This window comes from Sciurus vulgaris, assembly GCF_902686455.1.
Source record: "Sciurus vulgaris genome assembly, chromosome: 7".
Classification (NCBI taxonomy): domain Eukaryota; kingdom Metazoa; phylum Chordata; class Mammalia; order Rodentia; family Sciuridae; genus Sciurus; species Sciurus vulgaris.
Window position 1 is genome coordinate 52,699,572 of NC_136467.1, and position 19,840 is coordinate 52,719,411.

The following is a 19,840-nucleotide window of genomic DNA, read 5'->3' on the forward strand; positions in this document are numbered from 1 at the left end:
AGTTACTGTCTACCAATCCACCCGAAATGTTCATTTAAAACAATAACCATATATTTGCTCTTGGTTTCATGGGTTGGAAATTCTGACTGGATACAACCTAAACAGTTCTATGTGGTATAAGCAAAGTTAACTCATGCGTCTGGAGCTAGTTAGGAAGTCTGGGCCTCTCCCTTCCATGGGGTCTTCCCCTAAAAAGACTAGACATGCTTGTCCACATGACAGGACACCTTCCAAGAGGACATAAATGGGAAGTAGGAGGCCCAGACTTGGAACTCAACCATGTCACATCCATTATATTGGTCAAGATCAGGCCACTTTCAGGGGTTAGTGAGATAGTTTCCACTGTTCATGAGAAGAGTTGCAAAGAATTCATGCTCATTTTAATCTATGTAATCAATGAATGAAATCACAGCTCTGCATAACATATTTTAGCTGTTGCTGATATCACACAACAATTTCAATTCATAAATAACTCAAAATTGTGGTAGTTATTCACCCATCTCCAGATCTTATTTAATGCATTATGAAGGAGCACATATATTACATTACCAATTTTTTATATATTGGTCACCTTTTAAATTCTATATATTTTAATTTCTACATTGTAAAACACATTTTAAGAAGGGTTCTGAAGTCTTCACTAGATTACAAAGAGACCAGTGGCACAAAAAGGGTTAAAAGGCACTAGACGTTTTCCTACAATTGTCACTGTCAGCTTCTGCTAGAAATTATTGTGGATACCATAGAAGAAGACCGTTATTGGCATAAAAGTGTATCATGGTAACAGATACATGAAGTCTTAGCAGCAGTGAGAACCAGGAAGGAATCCCAGGCCCAGTTTCGAGTTAGGATAAGACCCACAATCAGAACTCTAAAGTCACAACCAGATGTTTCCAAGCCCTTTGCCTATTTTGAAATTGAACAAGACTGTCCAGGTTGAAAGACAGGCGTCACCTGTCCCATTTTAACTCTTTTTACTTCATGAATACATTTTCAACCACTTTCTTTACTCAGTCATGAGCTGTGTCTTCTCTCAGTAATGAAATAAAATGTAAACCTCAGAAAGACAGACCAATATTCCCTGAAGAAAAATAGAATTAAGGCACATAGTCAACATGTGCGCCCTTCAGCCAAGAATAAAGGACACACACAAAGTTTAAGAATATGATATCTTTGCCAATTAATCTTTATTCTCTCCAAAATCATGGTTTGGGTTTGACCTAAGGAGCTAACTAAAAACAGTTGCCTAGAAAGAATACAGAAAATGAGTAGTTATGAATACCATAATCTTTTACCTCACCACTGCCAAGATAATGTTGGTTACTTTAAATAGTAAAAACTATAGTACATCCAAGTCCCCACTGTAGGATAAAGTTATTAATAATATGAGTAACAATAAATGGAGTATAATGATATGGTTTCCACATAAAATAATCTCTATGGGAAAAATAATCAAAGCCTTCTTTTACTGCCCATTGTCCAGGGACTCCTAAATCCAAAAGAAAAAAATAATAATTTTTACTACAAATGTAACATGTGAAGCTATTCTTTGTGAACATTGGCTTCAATCTCAATCACTGAAGAAGGCATGGCCTGAAAATTTTGCAACTCTATTAAGTTCTGGAAGAAGGGAGGAAACAGGAGAAGCCCAGACTGAGTTTCTGTCTCCATTTCTTCCCAGTGCTGAGCCAGGCTGAGAACTGGCAGCGACTGCATAATGACACTCGCTCTCTGTTTCCTGTTGTCCTGGAGCAGCTGGATGACTACAACGCCAAATTATCAGACCTCCGGGAATCACTTGACCAGGCCCTCAACCATGTCAGGGATGCTGAAGACATGAACAGGGCCATGGCAGCCAAGCAGCGAGACCACAAGGTACAGTGGACAGTAAATATAAATGTGTGTCAAGCATAGGCAACATGAAGTGACACCAAGAAGGGACCATTGGTATGAATTTTTAAAACTTAATCCATCTAAATATTCAATATTTTTAAATATGCACATATTTTTGCTGCTATAAATTACTAATATAAGTATGTGGACCTAGAATCAAGTCAAAACTATGATTATTGCTTTGTTCTTGCTTTGCTAAGAATGCAGTTGTTCAGGTGCTTGTGTACGGATGTATTGCTCTTGCCAGTGGGTAAGTGGTGCATTATTCTGATGCATAACTTCTTAATATCGAGAGCAGTGGTATGTGTGATTTTTGGAAAGCCACATTACACATGCTATATGTTATTTTGGGAAAGGCACGACAAGCAAATCTGAAAACCTGGCTGGTCAGCAGCTGCAGAGATAAGGAGACTCATTCAAACCAAGGCCATGCAAATACAGAGGTGAGGAAGTTCCAGATAGTGCCATAGATTGCAGAGATGACCATCCGGTGGGATACCCACAAGAGGGCTAAGAACTGGTGGTCCCGTGTCCACTCCAACACATGTACTCACAACCACCACCGTAGAAAAGGGTCATCTTCTAGTAGAAATGACACATGCAAATATGGTTACATTATGACAATTAGGATGAGAAAATAGTGTGAACAAAAAGAAAACAGCCATGAGCAAACTCATCGGTTCAGTAATATATTTTTACTGTTGATAAAGTGAGCTTAAACTAAGGTTCTCTGCCCTGATTTTCAGTCATCTCTGCCCCTCAATAAGTTACTGCAAAATTTCCCAAATAAAAGGAAATTATACTCACCACCATTGTGTTTTAACAGTAAATTCTTAGCCAATATTGTTTTAAAAGAATGATGGTCAGCATGGCATTCTTCGTTAAATGAATACATGATTATTTTGCACAATAAAAGTATATGTATAACACAAAATATTGTTTTAAGGCAGTCACTCACCTTCTCCTTTGTTTCTCCCTTTCCCCTTCCATATCCATGCAACAACGGGATCTTCCCAAATTTACTATCTGAAAATCTTTTTTTTTTTTTTTTTTGGTACTGGGGATTGAACCCAGTGGCACTTTATGACTGAGTCACACCCCCAGTCCTTTTTATTTTTTACTTTGAGACAGGTTTTCACTAAACTGCCAAGGGCCTTGATAAGTTGCTGAGGCTGGTCTCAAACTTTTAATCCTCCTGCCTCGGCCTCCCCAGTCGCTGGGACTACAGGCATGAGTCACCATACCTGGCCTTTGAACACTTTTTAGCTCTCTTCTCTGTTTTCCATTCCTCTACAACTTCTCAGTTCTAGCCTTCATCGTTCCTCAACCAAAAGCTTCATCCTCCCCTCCATTCTTCCTCTTTCCAAGCAATCTCCCTGTCCTGCCAGAGTGGCCTTTCTAAATCACAGGTCTGAGACTGACTCTCATTTTCTCTTGCCACAGCTAGCAGTGCTTTCAATACTGTTGTAGTCAGCTTTTTTGCTGATTTCAGAGGTCTCCATCCATAGACAGCAGGCTCCATTGCTCTGGGCTCAAAGTGAGGCAGGAAATCATGGCAGAGGAATGTGGCAGAGGGAAGCAGCTCACATGACAGTCGGAAAGCAGAGAGAAAGAAAGACTCCATTCTCCAGATACAAAATATATACCCCATAGCCATGCCCCCAATGAAGTGCTTCCTCCAGCCACACCCCACCTGCCTCCAAGTTACCACTCAGTTAATCCCATCAGGGATGAATTCACTGATTAAGATTACATTTATAGTCCAATCATTTCCCCTACAAACCTTCTTGCATCGTCTCACATGTGAGTTTTGGGGGACACCTCACCTAAACCATAAAAAATACTAAAGTTTTTGAACCATTTAATAAGTTATTAAATAAGTTGGAGTATTGTAACTGTCCATTTTAAAAAGAACAAAGAAAGAAAATGAAATAGAATAGAAAATATCAAAGCACAACATATATAGTATGGTTTTATCACATTTTGCTTAATGTGTGTTGGCTTACAACCTGTAACACATTTTTTAGTCTGAGACATGGCTAACAACATTTGAAAGACACTGTTCTACAGGACAGTCTATGATCTTTCATATGGCATGCAAGACCCTCTCCCCTCCCAGCCTCTTCAGCCTCAGCTCTTGCTGCACCTGCCTCACCCATACCCATTCGGTTCAGGCTGAAGCATACTATCCATAATCCCTCCTGCCTGGGATGGAAATCTGTGTGTGTGTGTGTGTGTGTGTGTGTGTGTTGCTAGAAATTGAACCCAGGGCCTTGTAGGACAAGTGCTCTACCACTGATGTAGAACCCCAGCCACATTTATTTTCTTTTTTTTTATTTTTTGAGACAGGATCTCATTAACTTGCTTAAACTGACCTTGAACTTGCCATCCTCTGGTCTTAGCTTCCCAAGTCATTGGGAGTACAGATATGCATGTACCACTGCACCTAGCTGGAGACCTTTTTTTCTTTTCTCCTCACCTGGCCAACCCATTTATTTTTTCATTCTTCCTCAGGCATCACCTTCTCCAGGAGGCCAATCCCATAATCAACTCCCATAATGCCTTGTGTGTGGTTCTGTTTCTGTATAGTGATTATCTGCAGATGGATCTGTCTTCCCCACTAAACTGGAGGTTTCAAGATATCAGGGAATATATGTTCTTCATCTTTGAGTCCTATAGCATCTACCCAATGCCGGGTACAAAGTAACAGTAAATCAACATATGTTGACAATGAAAATATTTAAGGACTTTCCAACTGTGAAACACTGTCATTTTGACAAATTGTGCCCAAGTTTATTAGAAATTTTTTTAAAATTCTTAAGTAATAAGTAATTCTTGAGAGTTTTAAACCAATCCCCTGTAACCTTTAGAACTACCATCCTATCCTCAAGAAAGGATTCAGAGCATTTGCCTAAGACACAAATATAAACTCATGCAGCAATTCCAGGAGTTCACAGATGAAGATCCCAAACCATGTTCAATACTAAGAGCCCTAAAAGGAGAAGTGGACCTGCCAGCCCAGGTCAGTCCCTATTGGACAAGAGTAAGCAATGTCCCACAGGAGACCCCAGGCATACTAGAGCTGTCCCCTTAGCCATAGGAAGTAAGATTTTATTAGGAGATAAAAGGGAGACCTATTATTGCTAGTACTGGCAACTATATATGGTTCACACTTCAGATTGCAAGTCATTAATCTCAGCGAAGTGCTTTTTCTTCTATATAGAACCATGCTACAGAACACATACAAGTATATTGTGTGTTAATTGTTCAGTCTTCTATGTATTTATTTTTAAGACTGAATCGTGTAGTCAAAAGTCCTTCATAGCAAGGAATAGTAATGCACATGAACTGAGACCCAAAATAAACACATAACACAAACCAGCTGATTTGCTAGTGGTTAGTAAATATCAGTGTGTGCATTTGGGCACACTGGACTTTGTAATTGTAATAATCAATAAGTAGACAGTGTTACCCATATGAAGAAACTTCAGTTCTAAAAGTAGATAGATGCCAAAATAGTTTTTAATTAAATTTTTCTTATGCACAATTTTTTTAAAAAACTGCGCATGTGGATACCAGGAATTTGGCATTTTCATGATTCAAACAGATGGCAGTCCTCATTTTAGCTTTGCTAAACAAACTCTTCTGCTGGTACAAATGAACAGCATGAGCAGGATTTCAGGAAGAGAACAGCAATGTAAGGAGGCATTTCCATGCCCTCCTCAGTCTTGGTCCTCTTTCTTCTTTCTAGCCTTTGTAGTTGGCATTAGCCAAAGCTCCACCCTTTTTGCCCTCATCCCCTTCCTCTGGGACTTCACCCCAATTCACCATTTCAGTCTTTGAAAGCAGTTTGTGGTCCATATTTGGACTTATAACTGAGTCCACAGCACAACTTTCATATTGGTGTTCGTCTGAAGGAACAGCCATCTACATGGCTATGCCCTTCTATTATCTGTTAAAAACTCTATCAGCACTTATGTTTTTGGGCCAGGAATTGAATCCAGGGGCAATTAACTACTGAATCACATCTCCCTCCCTTTTTATTTTTATGTTAAAACAGGGTCTCGCTAAGTTGCTCAGGGCCTCACATAGTTGTTGAGGCTAGCCTTGAACTTGGCAATCCTCTTGCCTCAGCCTCCCCAGTCTCTGTGATCACACAAGTGCACCACTAGGCCTGGCTCTATCAACACTTTTTCTTCCAATTTCTCAGTTCTAATTTTTCCAGATCTGTTGGGGCATCTTTTCTCCCTTTCAAGTCCCCAGGCTCTAAGTCAGCTCCCCTCAATGATTCTGTGAGTACTGGTCACTCCAGCCCACTCTGCTTCTCTTGTGGACCTCTTGGTTTGCCTTCTGCCTGCTGTCATCTTCAGTTTCCTGCTAGATCACATTTCAAGACATGTCTCCAGTTGTATGGAAGCTGTGTGATAAAACTCCTTCAAAACCCTTCAATTGCTTCCTACTTAAGAAAAGTAAATCATCCAGCCAGCCATGATCTGAGCCCTCCCATGTTCCAGGGGTGTTTCTTGACTCCCCCACAATACCTGCCTCCCAGTCACTAGAGATCATGTGGGTTTTCTTCTTGTTTCTTTTGCTTATATTGTGTCCTTTGCTCACACATCTTTCCATTTGAAAATACACCCATGTGAAAATTGTGCTGTGGACAACTTATGAGTCCAGATATGGACCACAAATTGCTTTCAAGGACTGAAAAGGTGAGTTGGAGTAAAGTCACAGAGGGAGAGGATGAGGGCATGAAGGGTGGAGCTTTGGCTATTGCCAAGTGCAAAGGCTAGAAAGAGGAAGGAGTGCCAAGACTGAATGGAAATGACATGAGTCTAGTCTTTAATCTAGGTTACACGGCTCCCTCTGCAGAGTGCCTCACCTTCTTACTAAAGTCCAGTGGTTCTCACATTGTTGCAATAAAAATCCTTTTGAGAAATCAGTAAAACTAGGTAACACATACACATACATGCCTTGAAAAAGATGTTCATTTGTTTATATGTATCAGATTGATAGAAAAGTTCAGATGGTCCTCCTCCCAGGTTAAGCACTTAACCACCAGAAGGAGTCCCTCTCTCCTTACATTGATACAGCCATAGGATGTACCTCAGGAATGATCACCAAGCTTCATCGCATTTGGCATGTATCTTCTGTTTGTACAATGAGTGTGTGTGTGTGTGTGTGTGTGTGTGTGTGTGTGTGTTATGCATTTAGTCTATCCTTACTAGATTATAAGCACCCAAAGGGCAGCACTCCTACTTTGCACAAATTACATCTTCCTGGCACCTAACAGGATGTCTTGCATTTGTTACATCTGTTGACGAACAAATGGATGGAAAGAGCATGGAACAATCACAGATTACAGAAATGATTTGTTTTAATTTCACATTATACCATGGGTGGCATGGGTCAAAAAAGAATGACATCAAAATATCAGTCATTACACAAAACCAAAAATACCCACATGGATTCAACACTGATGTGTGCAAATAGTAACCACACAACTAATAATTACATTATTCATTTGCCATCCTACTCCTACTCCAAAGAATAAAATTGTTTATTGGATGAGTATACGATGAGTTTAAGATTTTAAAATAGGTAAAATACTCTTTAAAAGGCACTGCTCAGGAATTCTCATAAACCAAAGCTCTGCTTTACCAGGACTATTTCTAAATACTTTAAGGGTCAGGGATTTTTTTCTTTCCTTTTGCTTATAGGAAATGAATACGGAGGTATACTGAATAGCATTAGTTATTTTGTTTTCATAATTATTAGTTTTCAAAACTTTCTTTTGTTCAAGTTGACCATCCTTCTATGGGAAGATCCTTATTCAAAGCTAATTTTATTCCTCTCGGTCTAATTCTATATATAGAATATATATATAATGCTATATATAGTAAGTAGGGAAATCCTTTAGCTTAAATCATTTTCCAACTACTACAAATGAGCTCACCATGCAGTGTTGGTAGCATACCACTTTGAAGCTCAGCTCTGATTTCAGAGTTCTAATTTCCGTATAGTAGTGTTGTCTTACAGTGAACCAAACACCCCTTACAGAAGGTGTCATAGCTCAGTACCAATAAGAGGAAAACAGCCCTGTAAGAGCTAAGTAATGCCAAACTTTTTCTCCTGCCTTCCTTTACACACATATACTGTGCACGATTGCTTTAATGAGGGGCATATAATAACCTTTCCTTATAGAGATACTAACTGGCCCCAGACAATCTCACTGAATGAAGCTTGGTGGATATTGAAGAGACATTGTTTTTAGTGTTCTAGCATTAAGAGGAAGTTCAAGTACAATTCTTTCCTGTCTCTGTACATCCATCTACCCCTGCAGCAATGTACCTGAAGAAGATAGACTCCATTCTTCTTTTTCATTAAGTTGAAAAATACTGCAGGGAGTAAGAAAGGACACTAAGACAAACTTAGAAAGTTTTAAAGCATTTTCTTCTGTGTCTAGCTTCTATAATTACTTCTATGAAAGCCTAGGGTATACCATAACATATATTTCAAATCTAATTTAAATTACTATTTCTGAAGTAACTTCAACTCACATTTTCCTCAAATTGTAAAATGAATCTTTTACTTTTCCATCTTAAAGTTTATTTTATATTGCTTTCAGACTCTGAATTCATTTAAAGCTCTATATTTCTTCAGAATCACAACTTGCCTGCCTCTAGAACCCAAAAGTGAAGATAGAAATTAGAGCATTCATCAGAAAATGTGTTAGCAATTTCTCTCCTCAAAAAATTTAAGCATCTAACATAAAGAACTCAGAGAGGCATGAAGCAAAATTACTATTTGATGCTGTGGTAATAGAGTCATTTTTAATTTTTTTAAAAGGACATTAGGATTATATTGTATATACATTGTTTCTGTCCAAATGGTCTTCTTCTGCGGCCCAAAGTTGGCACATTGTAAGTGCTTTTTAAATAAAATCATTTTCCAATTACATAAGCAAATAGAGAGCCTATGCTCATTCCTGTACCTATCATCCCCCTTTATATAATGGAGAAATGAGTCAAAAGTCCTCTCTGAACTACTAACTCTTTGGAGGTAATGATGGTATAAGTGATAATCATAACTAATCATAATCATAACTAAGAACTTCAATCTCCTGAGGTGTATATTTTTGCTATTTCCATATTGTAAACAAGAAAAATGAGCATCAGATATGTAACATATTCCCCAAAGGTGCACAGCAATTACGTATATCAACCCAAATTTGTATGTGTCCAGACAGTTAATATTAACCACTCTCCAGGATGCTTTCTCTAAGGACACATTCTCTACTTCTCTTTCTTGTTTTTCTTTCCTCCAGAGACAACATGAGCGAGTGAGAGAACAAATGGAAGTGGTGAACACTTCTCTGAGCGCATCTGCAGACTCTCTGATGACACCTCGTCTGACTCTTGTGGAACTTGATGATATAATAAAGGTAAGGACATGTGCGACTTGTTCAGCGTTGTTTTGTAGCAGGCAGCAACAGCAACTCAGCATCATGAAAGAATAATCAAATTCTATTCAAATCCATCAAGTCAACAGGCATTATAAAAATAAGATCAGGTGTCAACGTTTTCCAGTTTCTTGCACTACACCATTGCTACTGGCTAGAGATGACTACTTTAAATTTAAATTACTTAAGATTAAGTAAAATTAGAAATTTTATTCTTCAGCTGATTAAGCCACATTGCAAGTCCTCAGTAGCCACGTGGGGCTAGTATATTTGACAGCACTGATATCATTGTAGAGAGGCTATAAAAGTGTTTGATCTAGATCCATTCCATTCACTCTGTACTCAAAAGGTTGTACATTAATTAACCTACCAATAAAAATCAATAAAAGTCACACTTTCTTAAAGTAGAAAGGATATCAGATTAAAATCCTCTGATCATAGTCTCATTCTTTTAACTATTTAAGCACCAAGCTCCCTGCCTTCTTTTCTATCCCAACTCCCCTTGCTGTCCATGGTGACATCAAAATCCCTATGTATAAGCCCACCAACTCTAACCTCCAGTTCCTTGAGCTTCTTTCCAATGACCTTTTCCTCCAGTCTACCTCTGCTCTTCCTCCTGTGACCACACCTGGATCTCATCATCAACTACTCCTCCCAAATCCCAGTTTCAAGTCCCCCTCTCTTTAAGCACTATCTCTTTCTTATCTCATTTACCCTGGAATGCCCAAGCCAATGAGTCTCTGACAACAAGACCACCTCACCTCATTTACCCTATCTGCTTTGTCTCCTTAAACAGCTAAAATTATCAATATGGCAATTCTTTGAAAATACCTTTAACTTCCATATCCACCTGTCCCCCTGTTGTTGTATTCACCTGCTAGTGCTAATCCTCTATCTCTAGTAAGATCCCCAGCATCATGACTGCACCAGATGAATGTGGCTAGTAGGAAACATCCTCCCCTTCTATCAGTTCTGGATGGCTACTTTGCTTTATGCTTCACTATAAAACTTAGACACAAACAGAAGAGAATTCCCCTCATCTCTCCTCCCTAAATTTGCCAGCACCCCGCCCCTGTCTGTATCCATACTTCCACCTCTTTTCTACCTCCCACTTATAGGTAAGTGTCCCTTTTTCCCATCTAATCCCTCCACCTGTGCTGGGAAATCCCATTCTTACTTACCTTGAAAACAGGGTTGCAGAACTTCACTCCTGAAATCATGCCTTCTGTACCATCCAAGTCTTATTCTCTTGAATCATTACTCACACAAACTTGTTGTGTAATCTCCTGTCCTTTAAAAAAACAAAAACTAGCAGCCTTTGAAAAAAATATTTCTTTAAAAGTTTATGTCCCTTCTAACCTCTTCCTCATTCCTCTGCTCAGCTTCATAGTAAAATATCTCAAGAGTCGTTTAGACTTTCTGTTTCCTCCTCCTGGACCCCCACTATCCACTACACTCAACCCATTCCAGATGGGATCCCAACACCCTCCCCTGAGACTATTCTCTACATCCTTTGCGTGGCAACTATTTTAGGCTCTGCCAGTAAAAGACAATTGGTGTCCCTTATCCTTTTGGGGTTTTTTGTTTGTTTGTGTGTCTTATTTTGCTTTGTTTATTTTTTAAAATCCTTCAAAAATGTAAAATATATTCTTCGCTTTAGACTGTAAAAACAGACTGTGATTTGTCCTTTGTACAAGACCATGTTGATCCCTCCTCTGGACAATGAATGGCCCAGTAATCAGTTCCAAGCCCCCTTTTCTACCTGTACTCTCTCCCTGCTTGACTTCTTTGAATTCCATGACTTTAAAGAACAGTTGCACACTAATGATTCCAAAATTTATACCGCCATCACTAACACCTTCATTTAGCTCCAAACTTTTGTGTCTAAATACTTAATATTTTCAAGTCAAAAGTCAATTTGGTGTCTCAGTAGGCATATCAAATTTAACTTATTCTGAATAAAACCTGCTCCTCTCCAGTCACACCTAACTCAGTAAATGACAACCAAATTGTTCAAATTCAAATTCTTTAATTCTCCTTTCTTCTTACTCCTACTGTAGCAAGACCTATTATCCCCCTTTCCAAAATGAACCCTGGTTTTTGGCCATTTCATCTCTACTGCTACTCCTTGGTCCATGTCTCTTCATCTCCAGTGTGAACGGTCATGAAAGTCTCCTCACTGATCCATTTGTCTATACTCTTATCCATCAAGACTCATTCTTAATAGAGAGTAGCAGAAAAATCTCTTTAAAACAATCAGATTATTTCTCCTACTAAAACCTCTATTGGCACTTAAAGTAAGAAACATACTCATTTTACTGACTCATGAGGGATGCAAGGTCAGTTCAACATCCAGAAATCAATAAATGTAATTCATCACACAAATAGACTTAAAGTTAAGACTCAAATGATCATTTCAGTAGATGCAGAAAAAGCATTTGATAAAATCAACACCCCCTTCATGCTCAAAACACTAGAAAAAATAGGGATAGTAGGAACATACCTCAACATTGTAAACAAAGTAAAATTTGAACGAAATTGAGGATAAGTAGAACAGAAAAGGAAGAAAAGGTATTCCAGGACAAGGAAATACATGCAAAGACACAGCAGCCAGAAAAAAATAATGCATCATTAAAACAACAACCAGGCAAGGCTGGACCATGGGACGTAGTGGGGTGGGAGTAGTGAGAAATGATGACATGAGCGAGGGAGGAGGGGTCATGTGATGGAGCCATGCTCAGGAATTGGATTTACCCCTGTAAAGTGATTGACTGATTCTATGAAGATAACATAATCAGATTTACTTAGTAGAAAGATCACCTTTCCTGTAAGATGGCAGAAACTAGATTAGAAGACTAAAAGACTGGTCTTAGAGAGAAAAGTCAGATTGCCCAGAGGAGAGGAAAGAACTCGGAGACAAACCCTGAGGAACCCCAACTTTAAATGTCTCTTTCCTGGTCAGGAAAGAAGAGTTAGGGAATAGCAGAGTGACAGAAGCTTTGAAGAGAACTTTAAGGCAAGGACAGTGATCAAAAATGTCACAAATCAGAGAAAAATAAAATTAAAAGAAAAAAAAGATGGGAAAGTATCAAATGGATCTGGCCTTGGGTTCAGTGATTGGGGACCTTAGCAACAACCATTTTTTGTGGGGTGTACTTCATCAAAGCAAGAGAAGAAACTAGAAGGGGATCTAGAGTCAAGGAATAGACTTTGTATTTGTTTCTTTGTTGTTCAATGAGAGAGAAACTTCAACATGTTTATATCTAAGAAGAGCTGGCAGCCAGGGATCAAGAAGAGCAGAAAATGGTCATTGAGAAAATAAAGGAACATGCCTTATTCAGAAACAGAATATTTTTCCTATAAAATTGGAGAAATGTATGGGTGTAGGTATGTGTGGGTATAGTTATAAATCTATGTATAGGTTTGGGAGGGTAGGACTGAAGGATGGTGGCAGAAAGTTGGGGAAATTTCTGTTTGTTGGTGTCAGAGTCTCTGATGAGGCTACCAGTAAATAATGCCCCTTTCTAGCAAGTTCTAAATAAATCAGAAAATAAAATAGAAAAATATAGATACCAAGAATGTCACGTTATTCTGATGCAGCTAAGTTGAAGGCATGGCTTTAGGTCTCAGCCAAGTGGAGTCACTGATACTCAGTGCCAGAAGCAGGCAACTCACTCACCCTGACAGACCACAATTGAACTCAGGTGGGGGTTCTGCCCTAAGTACATTCACATGGGAGACACTCAGGTTTTCTGCTGGCAACTTGCTCCTAAGAAGGGGATGGAATTGAGCACAGTCTGTACAGCTATTCTTCTCAAATTTACCAATCAAGAAAATCACTCCCACTCTCAGGGGCAGAGTGAGGGAAAGGGTAGAGAGGTCTGGAGTTTCACTAATTGAGCTCCCCTTCATAGGGAGGAAACATCCTAAATGTGGAAGAAGTGTTCCCCACTGACAGTTTCTGTCTTCTAAATAAAAAAATAAAGAAAGTGATCTGTTTATAATCAGATAGGGGTAAGGGAAGAAAGTATTATTAACTTAGGATGGTGACAATGTTTAGAATTGCTATGTATGTAAACAGGAGGGAAAAAAAATCTCTTTTTAGTATTAAGAGCCCAGCTCTGGCTGGAAGTCACAGATTTTCAGGAACATTCATTTACACAATTGTGTAATCCTTAACTGAGATTATACATCAGGGGGTTGTACTGGAAATCAAGGAGACTGTCTCAAAAGGTGAGTTTCAGGAAAGGAGTAGTCAACCAAAGGAAATCAAGCTGAGAAGTCAGGTGAGAGGAAACTGAATGATGTCCAAGGGATTTAGTCAGTTGGCTGTCATTTAGTGAACTATTGTTTTGATGGGATAATGTGGTAGAAACCAGGCTGAAATAGGTCAAAAGACTGAATAGAAAGTAGGAAAAAAATAAACACCAAATACACAAGCAATTTTTTGAGAGAGAAAGAAAGATTTAGCTATAGAGGGAATAGAATGAAATATGCAGATAACAGAAGGTTTTTGTTTTGTTTCATCGTATTTTTAGATAAGAAATGTCAGGTAATGTCTGAATGATAGAAAAGCAATCAGTAGAGAAGGAAGAGTAGGAAATAAATAGATAAATTCCAACTTATAGTATTTTAGAGCTGAAATTTACTGAACTTCATAATAAGGAAGAATAGAGATTATTTTTTGGTGTCCCTGAGGGGAAAATGTTTAAGTTCTTCTAAATTCAATTCTCTTAATTTTTAATTTCTTTAGAATGCCTCAGGAATTTATGCAGAAATAGATGGAGCCAAAAACGAACTCCAAGGAAAACTATCTAATCTAAGTAACCTCAGTCATGACTTAGTCCAAGAAGCTATTGACCATGCACAGAACCTTCAACAAGAAGCTGATGAATTGAGCAGGTAATATCCTACTTTTAGAAACACCCATCTCTACATGGGCTGAATAAGATATTTTTATTCAATTCCACTTATTTGAGTTATGAGAATACAGTGTTAGTAGATTGGTTAGATCTGCCTTTGCTTATTCGTTGATGTATTTGCTAATTGTTCTCTCTGAGAGTCAATTATCATTTATCACAATTGTTTTGAGGAGACAGTTTTTTGAATTTTAGAAAATCTGTCAGATTACAGAACTGTGTTCTTAGCTGAGATGCACTTGGACATGTCCTACAATTATTAATAAAGCAGCCTAAGGCATTTTGGTCAGGGACAATAAAACAGATCCCTTTATGAGGTCTAATTCTACTATCATCACCTATTTCACAGACAGCATTTGCTTTCCACATCCAAGTATCTTAAGTAAAGCTCGTCTAGAGCTGGAAATACAACTGACTTCTTGTAAATACTCAAGTCTTTCTGCAGTGCCCAGCAGGAACTATTTGATTTCAACACCTATTAAGAGAAAATCAATTGACAATTTTCCTCCCAGCATCTAGAAGAGAGTCACACACCCCTTGGGCACTCAATTAATGTTAATTGAAATGTGTTGAAAGATTGGAATTGAATTCATGACCCTGAAATAATAGGTAAATAATGAGATCATTATAGAGAAAGACTATAGATCCAGCAGTTAGAAACAAGGTCCAGTAAAGGTTGTGAGTGAAATAAGAACCAATATTAACTACTGTTTAAAGCATACATCACCTTTTTATTCCTGTTTATTGAAATTGTCAAACACCCTTCCAAATCTCCTAGGAAGGGGGACAGTGGATAAAGAGAAAGAGAGAGTAAAGTCTTGGTGTGTGGGATGGTATTATATCCCACAGTGTTGTGCTCCTAGGAAATGTGCTTTTGAGGAAGGAGATGAAATGCTGGTTTTGACGGTATGCTGTGTGGTTTGGATATTGTTTTTGAAATCCATCCTATGGCTTTCTTCATCATTCTTTTGTCATTTTAATAACTCTTCCATTCACTGTGATCCCAAAACATACCTAATCCAAATGTCACTCTGAAGCTTGTCCCTGCACAGTGCTAGGGAAGTTTTACTGCCTGCTTCACATGAAACGTGATTGAAAGTATCAATCACACTGAAGTCCCTTTTGTGTTTTGAATATCTCTGACTGAACATATTCATGGAAATATTCAAATTTATAGCCATCTTCTCTTCAAAATGTGAATATCCCTTAACATCTCTCTGGTATGCATGATTTGCATGTTGTGCTCAAACAAAGAGATACCATTCATCGGGAAGCTTCCATTTCTAAAGTACTTTTTTCTTAACATTAATAGAGTACCTGTTTTGTGCCTAGTAATAAAAACTAAGTAATAAAAGCTTTGTTTCAGGCTCTTTGGTATTTCTACCATTCTAGCTAACAAACATCTTAAAATATTAATAGATATTTATAGCCCGTTTTTTCCTTTTATCACATTTCTTTTGAATTTTTTTCTTGTCTGCCTTCCTCAGGTTTTCCTTTCTGAGCCATTTCTAAGAACAAGTAGCATTTGTGTTTTAATCATCTCTACAGAGCATGGCTACATTATGCTTCTGTGGGCCATAGGCACTTTAGCCTTAATCGGTCCCTTTCCCCATAAAATAAAATAAATTGAAACTCCACTCCATGACTACCTTGGCATACAGATTTGCATAATTATTCTCATTTTTTTCCTTCTGATTAAAAAAATAAATAAACAGAAAACATTCTTGTGGGCTTCCACTGTGTCTAATACGTAAGCCAGCTCTGCTACAGGAGATAGAAGGATGATGGAGTTGAACAAAAGGAGAGACGTAGCCAAGGAATATAGAAGTCACATATGAGCCTAAGAGGACATAGAGGGACTCACTGGGATGGAGAAGGCTGAGCAGTAATTAACTGAGCTCAATAGTTTAGGTGGTTTGAAGAGAGCAGCCTGCATGAGAGCTGCAATGTCATATACTGAATGGGTCACAGAGAACTTTCCAGAGGGTACTGATAAATAAAGTGATACTGTCATCAGTGTTTGGGACTAAGAAAAAAATAAGGAATCAGTGGATGTTAAGTCTGAATAAAATAGGACAAGTGATTTAGGATGCGCTGTGGGAATAGGAATGGAGTTTATGTCATAGAGGAAGAAGTATTTGTCAAAAAAAATTCATGGATACATATGGTTTACAATTTCAAGTTAGGAAATAGTTTAGGTGTAATAATAAAACCTGAAGTTCACTGGCCAAAGGCATGATGTCAATCATCTATACACTTCATACCTGTCGTGTCTCACATTAATCCTTAATAGACATACAGTTATCAGCCCCTGTGTGTGACAGCGCCTGGTGGGTACTCAGTAAATGTTAAGTGAACCTTAAAACAAACTGGAAAGGGAAAGACAGGGAGCATGGTGCATGAGGGCAGAGCCGGGGTGCAGAGCTGGGGCCACACACTTAAGGGATGCAGCAGGGCCTCAGAGTGAGACGGATCTTAAACCATTGCATGCCCTGGCAAGCAAGACCCCTCTCTCAGGGCCTCAGCTTCATTGTTACAAAGAGGTGGTAACAATGCTGTCATGGGTAAGGAGAAGGGGAAGTTAGGTTCGTTCCTCTGCCTGTCCTCCACCATGAAAACATCCTCTTGATTCAAGAGGTGCAGAGCATTGTTGTCTAAATCATTCCCCTTTCAGCAGTTACTGCCAGGCACAGGAACCAAAAATGAAGTCTTGGGGCAGCACAGGTAGAAGGAAGCAGGGAGGTTGTCCCTCTAGGAAGGGTGACTCAGGAAAACCTCACAAGCCAGGTTTTACTGGATAACCAGAAGGAGGTACCTTCCATCCCCAAAGTATTAAAAGGAGATCAGAAGAAGAAATAATAACACATTTGTTTATTAACAGGAATTTGCACAGTTCAGATATGAATGGGCTGGTGCAGAAGGCTTTGGATGCATCAAATGTCTATGAAAATATTGCCAATTACGTTCATGAAGCCAATGAAACAGCAGAATTCGCTTTGAACATCACTGACCGAATTTACGATGTGTGTATTCCCTTATTTTGAGATTCATTTTTATGTTGTTTCCCCCTACTTCAATTTTTCTGTTTTCTAATGTTGTCTCTTCGGCTTCCAATACAAAATAAAAATGGCAGAAAGGGAAGGCGAGCTAAGAAAAGACCATTTTATGCCATGAAGATTTCAGTTTGTTTTTCAAGATGTGCTGTGCTACAGTCAGCAAATGCTAGTTCCTTTGGCAGTTTTTTTCCAGCCCAAGTCCCCAAATAAAACATATTTAAGACTAGTTTCTGCTGATAGAGAACATGTTTTATGCTTGTATTCTGCTTTTTTCAACTCAAAATTATTTATTGAGTGATTTCTATGTGGCACTTGGTTGGAGCTTTGACCAGGACAGTGTTCTAGGTTGACTGAACTTTACAGAAAAAAAATTTTATCCTGGAAAAACTAAAGATATCGTTTTCTCAGATTCCCATTTGACCTTTCTCTTGAGCTATGAAAATGAAGCTGTATGAATTTTGCTTAGTGTTTAGCAGATGATTTGACATTTAAAATCCAAAAGACATGAAAAACTGATTTCTTCTGCTGTCATTCTTACTCTCTCCACCCAATTCCTTTGCAGGCTGTAAGTGGGATTGATACTCAAATCATTTACCATAAAGATGAAAGTGACAACCTTCTCAATCAAGCGAGAGAACTGCAAGCAAAGGCAGATTCTAGTAAATATATTCACTTTCCTCTATTCCTTCTGATTGATAGCTACTTCCCTCCTTTTGTATATATAGATAGATACTTCTAAAATCTAGGCTTAAAGAGTAAATAAAATTATACCTGACTCTAAAAAAAAAAAAAAAAGAAAAGAAAAAAATTGATGAAGACCACATCGGTAGTTCCTGCCCAGAATCAAGCTACAAAAAAGCAAAGATTTGCTATTTTTAAGCAAATTTTGATCAAAAAATAACTTCCATGTTGTATGACCACATGGAGACATATAGTTATTCAACATATGGTAGGTATTATTTCTAATCATATAGGCCATTAATAGAAACATCATAAATACTAATTTTAAGGAAATAATGCCATAAAATATACTTAATATTAAAATTATGTTGTACATAATCTTTCTTAAACAATTCAGAAGGCCTTTTTAAATTTTTAGCAGGAAAGGATGGATCATCCCTGTGAGTGTTGATTAGGATGACAGGGTACCATGAAGCCATCTGGTTATTTGCACTCTCTTGTAGTTTGTGTTTTACAGTTGACTGTACTTAGGACAAGCCCAATGACCATGTGGAAAGAAGCATTTGCAAAGGCCAGCGTTTGCAACTGCTAACTATAGCAAGCACATTGAAGAGTCAGATAGGGAAAGAAAAATAAAAGTGAAGTCACTTCCATCTACTTTAAATCCCAGGAGTTACTCTTTAAAACAACTAAATGAATGGCTAAGAATTTTCCTAAACATTACTCATCTCTGAAAACTGAGTTCATTCCTAAAGATATCTGTTCATTTACTAATGAGGTTGGAAATTCATTATCCAGGTAACTTTTAACTACCACCTTCAATTAAAGGCCAAGTTTCAAACTGAAAATGTCATGCAATTTTATCAAAGTAATTAATCTCAAATCTAACCATGCATTTCCTTTTTTTTTCTTTTGCGAAAAGCCACTATATAGAGAAAATCAAAGGACTCTAATTTTCATATGCAAAATACTTAACCATTTAATTACCACAAACAACTGCGTTTTTTTTTTTTTTTTACAATTTCTAGGTAAACAAAGATAATAAAAATGCTATTAAATTTCTCCAACAAATCCAATAGAAGTGTAATTAATTTATTGTATGTCTAATACTGAACATCCTTTGGAAAATAATTAGCAGTAATGAATTAGATTATTTGCAGCAAAATACTTTAAAATAACTGCTGCCATATCTGCATGTTACTTTTGTTTCTTGCATTGTGCAGATCATACTGTGTGGGTCTTCATGACACAGTGATGTCAATGTTTTATTCTCCTTGGTGATTTCTAATGTATTTTCTCCATCCTGTCACTATTGAATTATTGAACCTCGTGAAAGCAACTTTTCTGTTCTGGGAATGGCATCTCTCCAAAGGTTCATATTTCATGTCCAGTAAATCTCTCTGCATCTAGATCTTTAAATATTCTGCAGATCTAGCCACTTAACTTGATCTTTTTTGGTTAAATTCTTTCAATATCCTTGTAAAAGGGATGGTGAGCCAGAGTTAGGGCTACATAGCTCAATGCTTTATATCACTGTCGCCCTTTGATAATAGGCATGTTAGTGGCATAAATTTAGGTTTTTAATTAAATCATTATTATCTACTGAGTTACCCTGTAATTTCAGATTACTCTTCATTTCCAAATGACTTTCTTTCTATGATGAGTATAATCTTTAGTCCCCAGTTTTCCTATTTTTTCATTTACCTGTATCAAATAGTTAATCTGCAACAAACTCAGGGAAGCTGCTATTTAAAACAATCATCTACAGAAAAATGTTTATGTAACACAATAAGTTCCAAACAGGACACACTTTTTATGAAACACTTTTT

General features: G+C 37.9%; 1 protein-coding gene across 3 annotated transcripts in view; it reads left to right on the top strand.

Annotated features, from left to right (window-relative positions):
* The window catches only part of LAMA4 (laminin subunit alpha 4), a 135,356-nt gene that overhangs the window by 75,860 nt on the left and 39,656 nt on the right, over positions 1 to 19,840 (top strand). For all 3 annotated transcript variants that reach the window (XM_079149110.1, XM_079149112.1, XM_079149111.1), the window contains 5 exons: positions 1,682 to 1,875; positions 9,221 to 9,337; positions 14,109 to 14,257; positions 17,156 to 17,297; positions 17,893 to 17,989. In XM_079149110.1, coding sequence (XP_079005236.1) covers positions 1,682 to 1,875; positions 9,221 to 9,337; positions 14,109 to 14,257; positions 17,156 to 17,297; positions 17,893 to 17,989 — 699 coding nt within the window. The remainder of the gene's footprint in view (positions 1 to 1,681; positions 1,876 to 9,220; positions 9,338 to 14,108; positions 14,258 to 17,155; positions 17,298 to 17,892; positions 17,990 to 19,840) is intronic.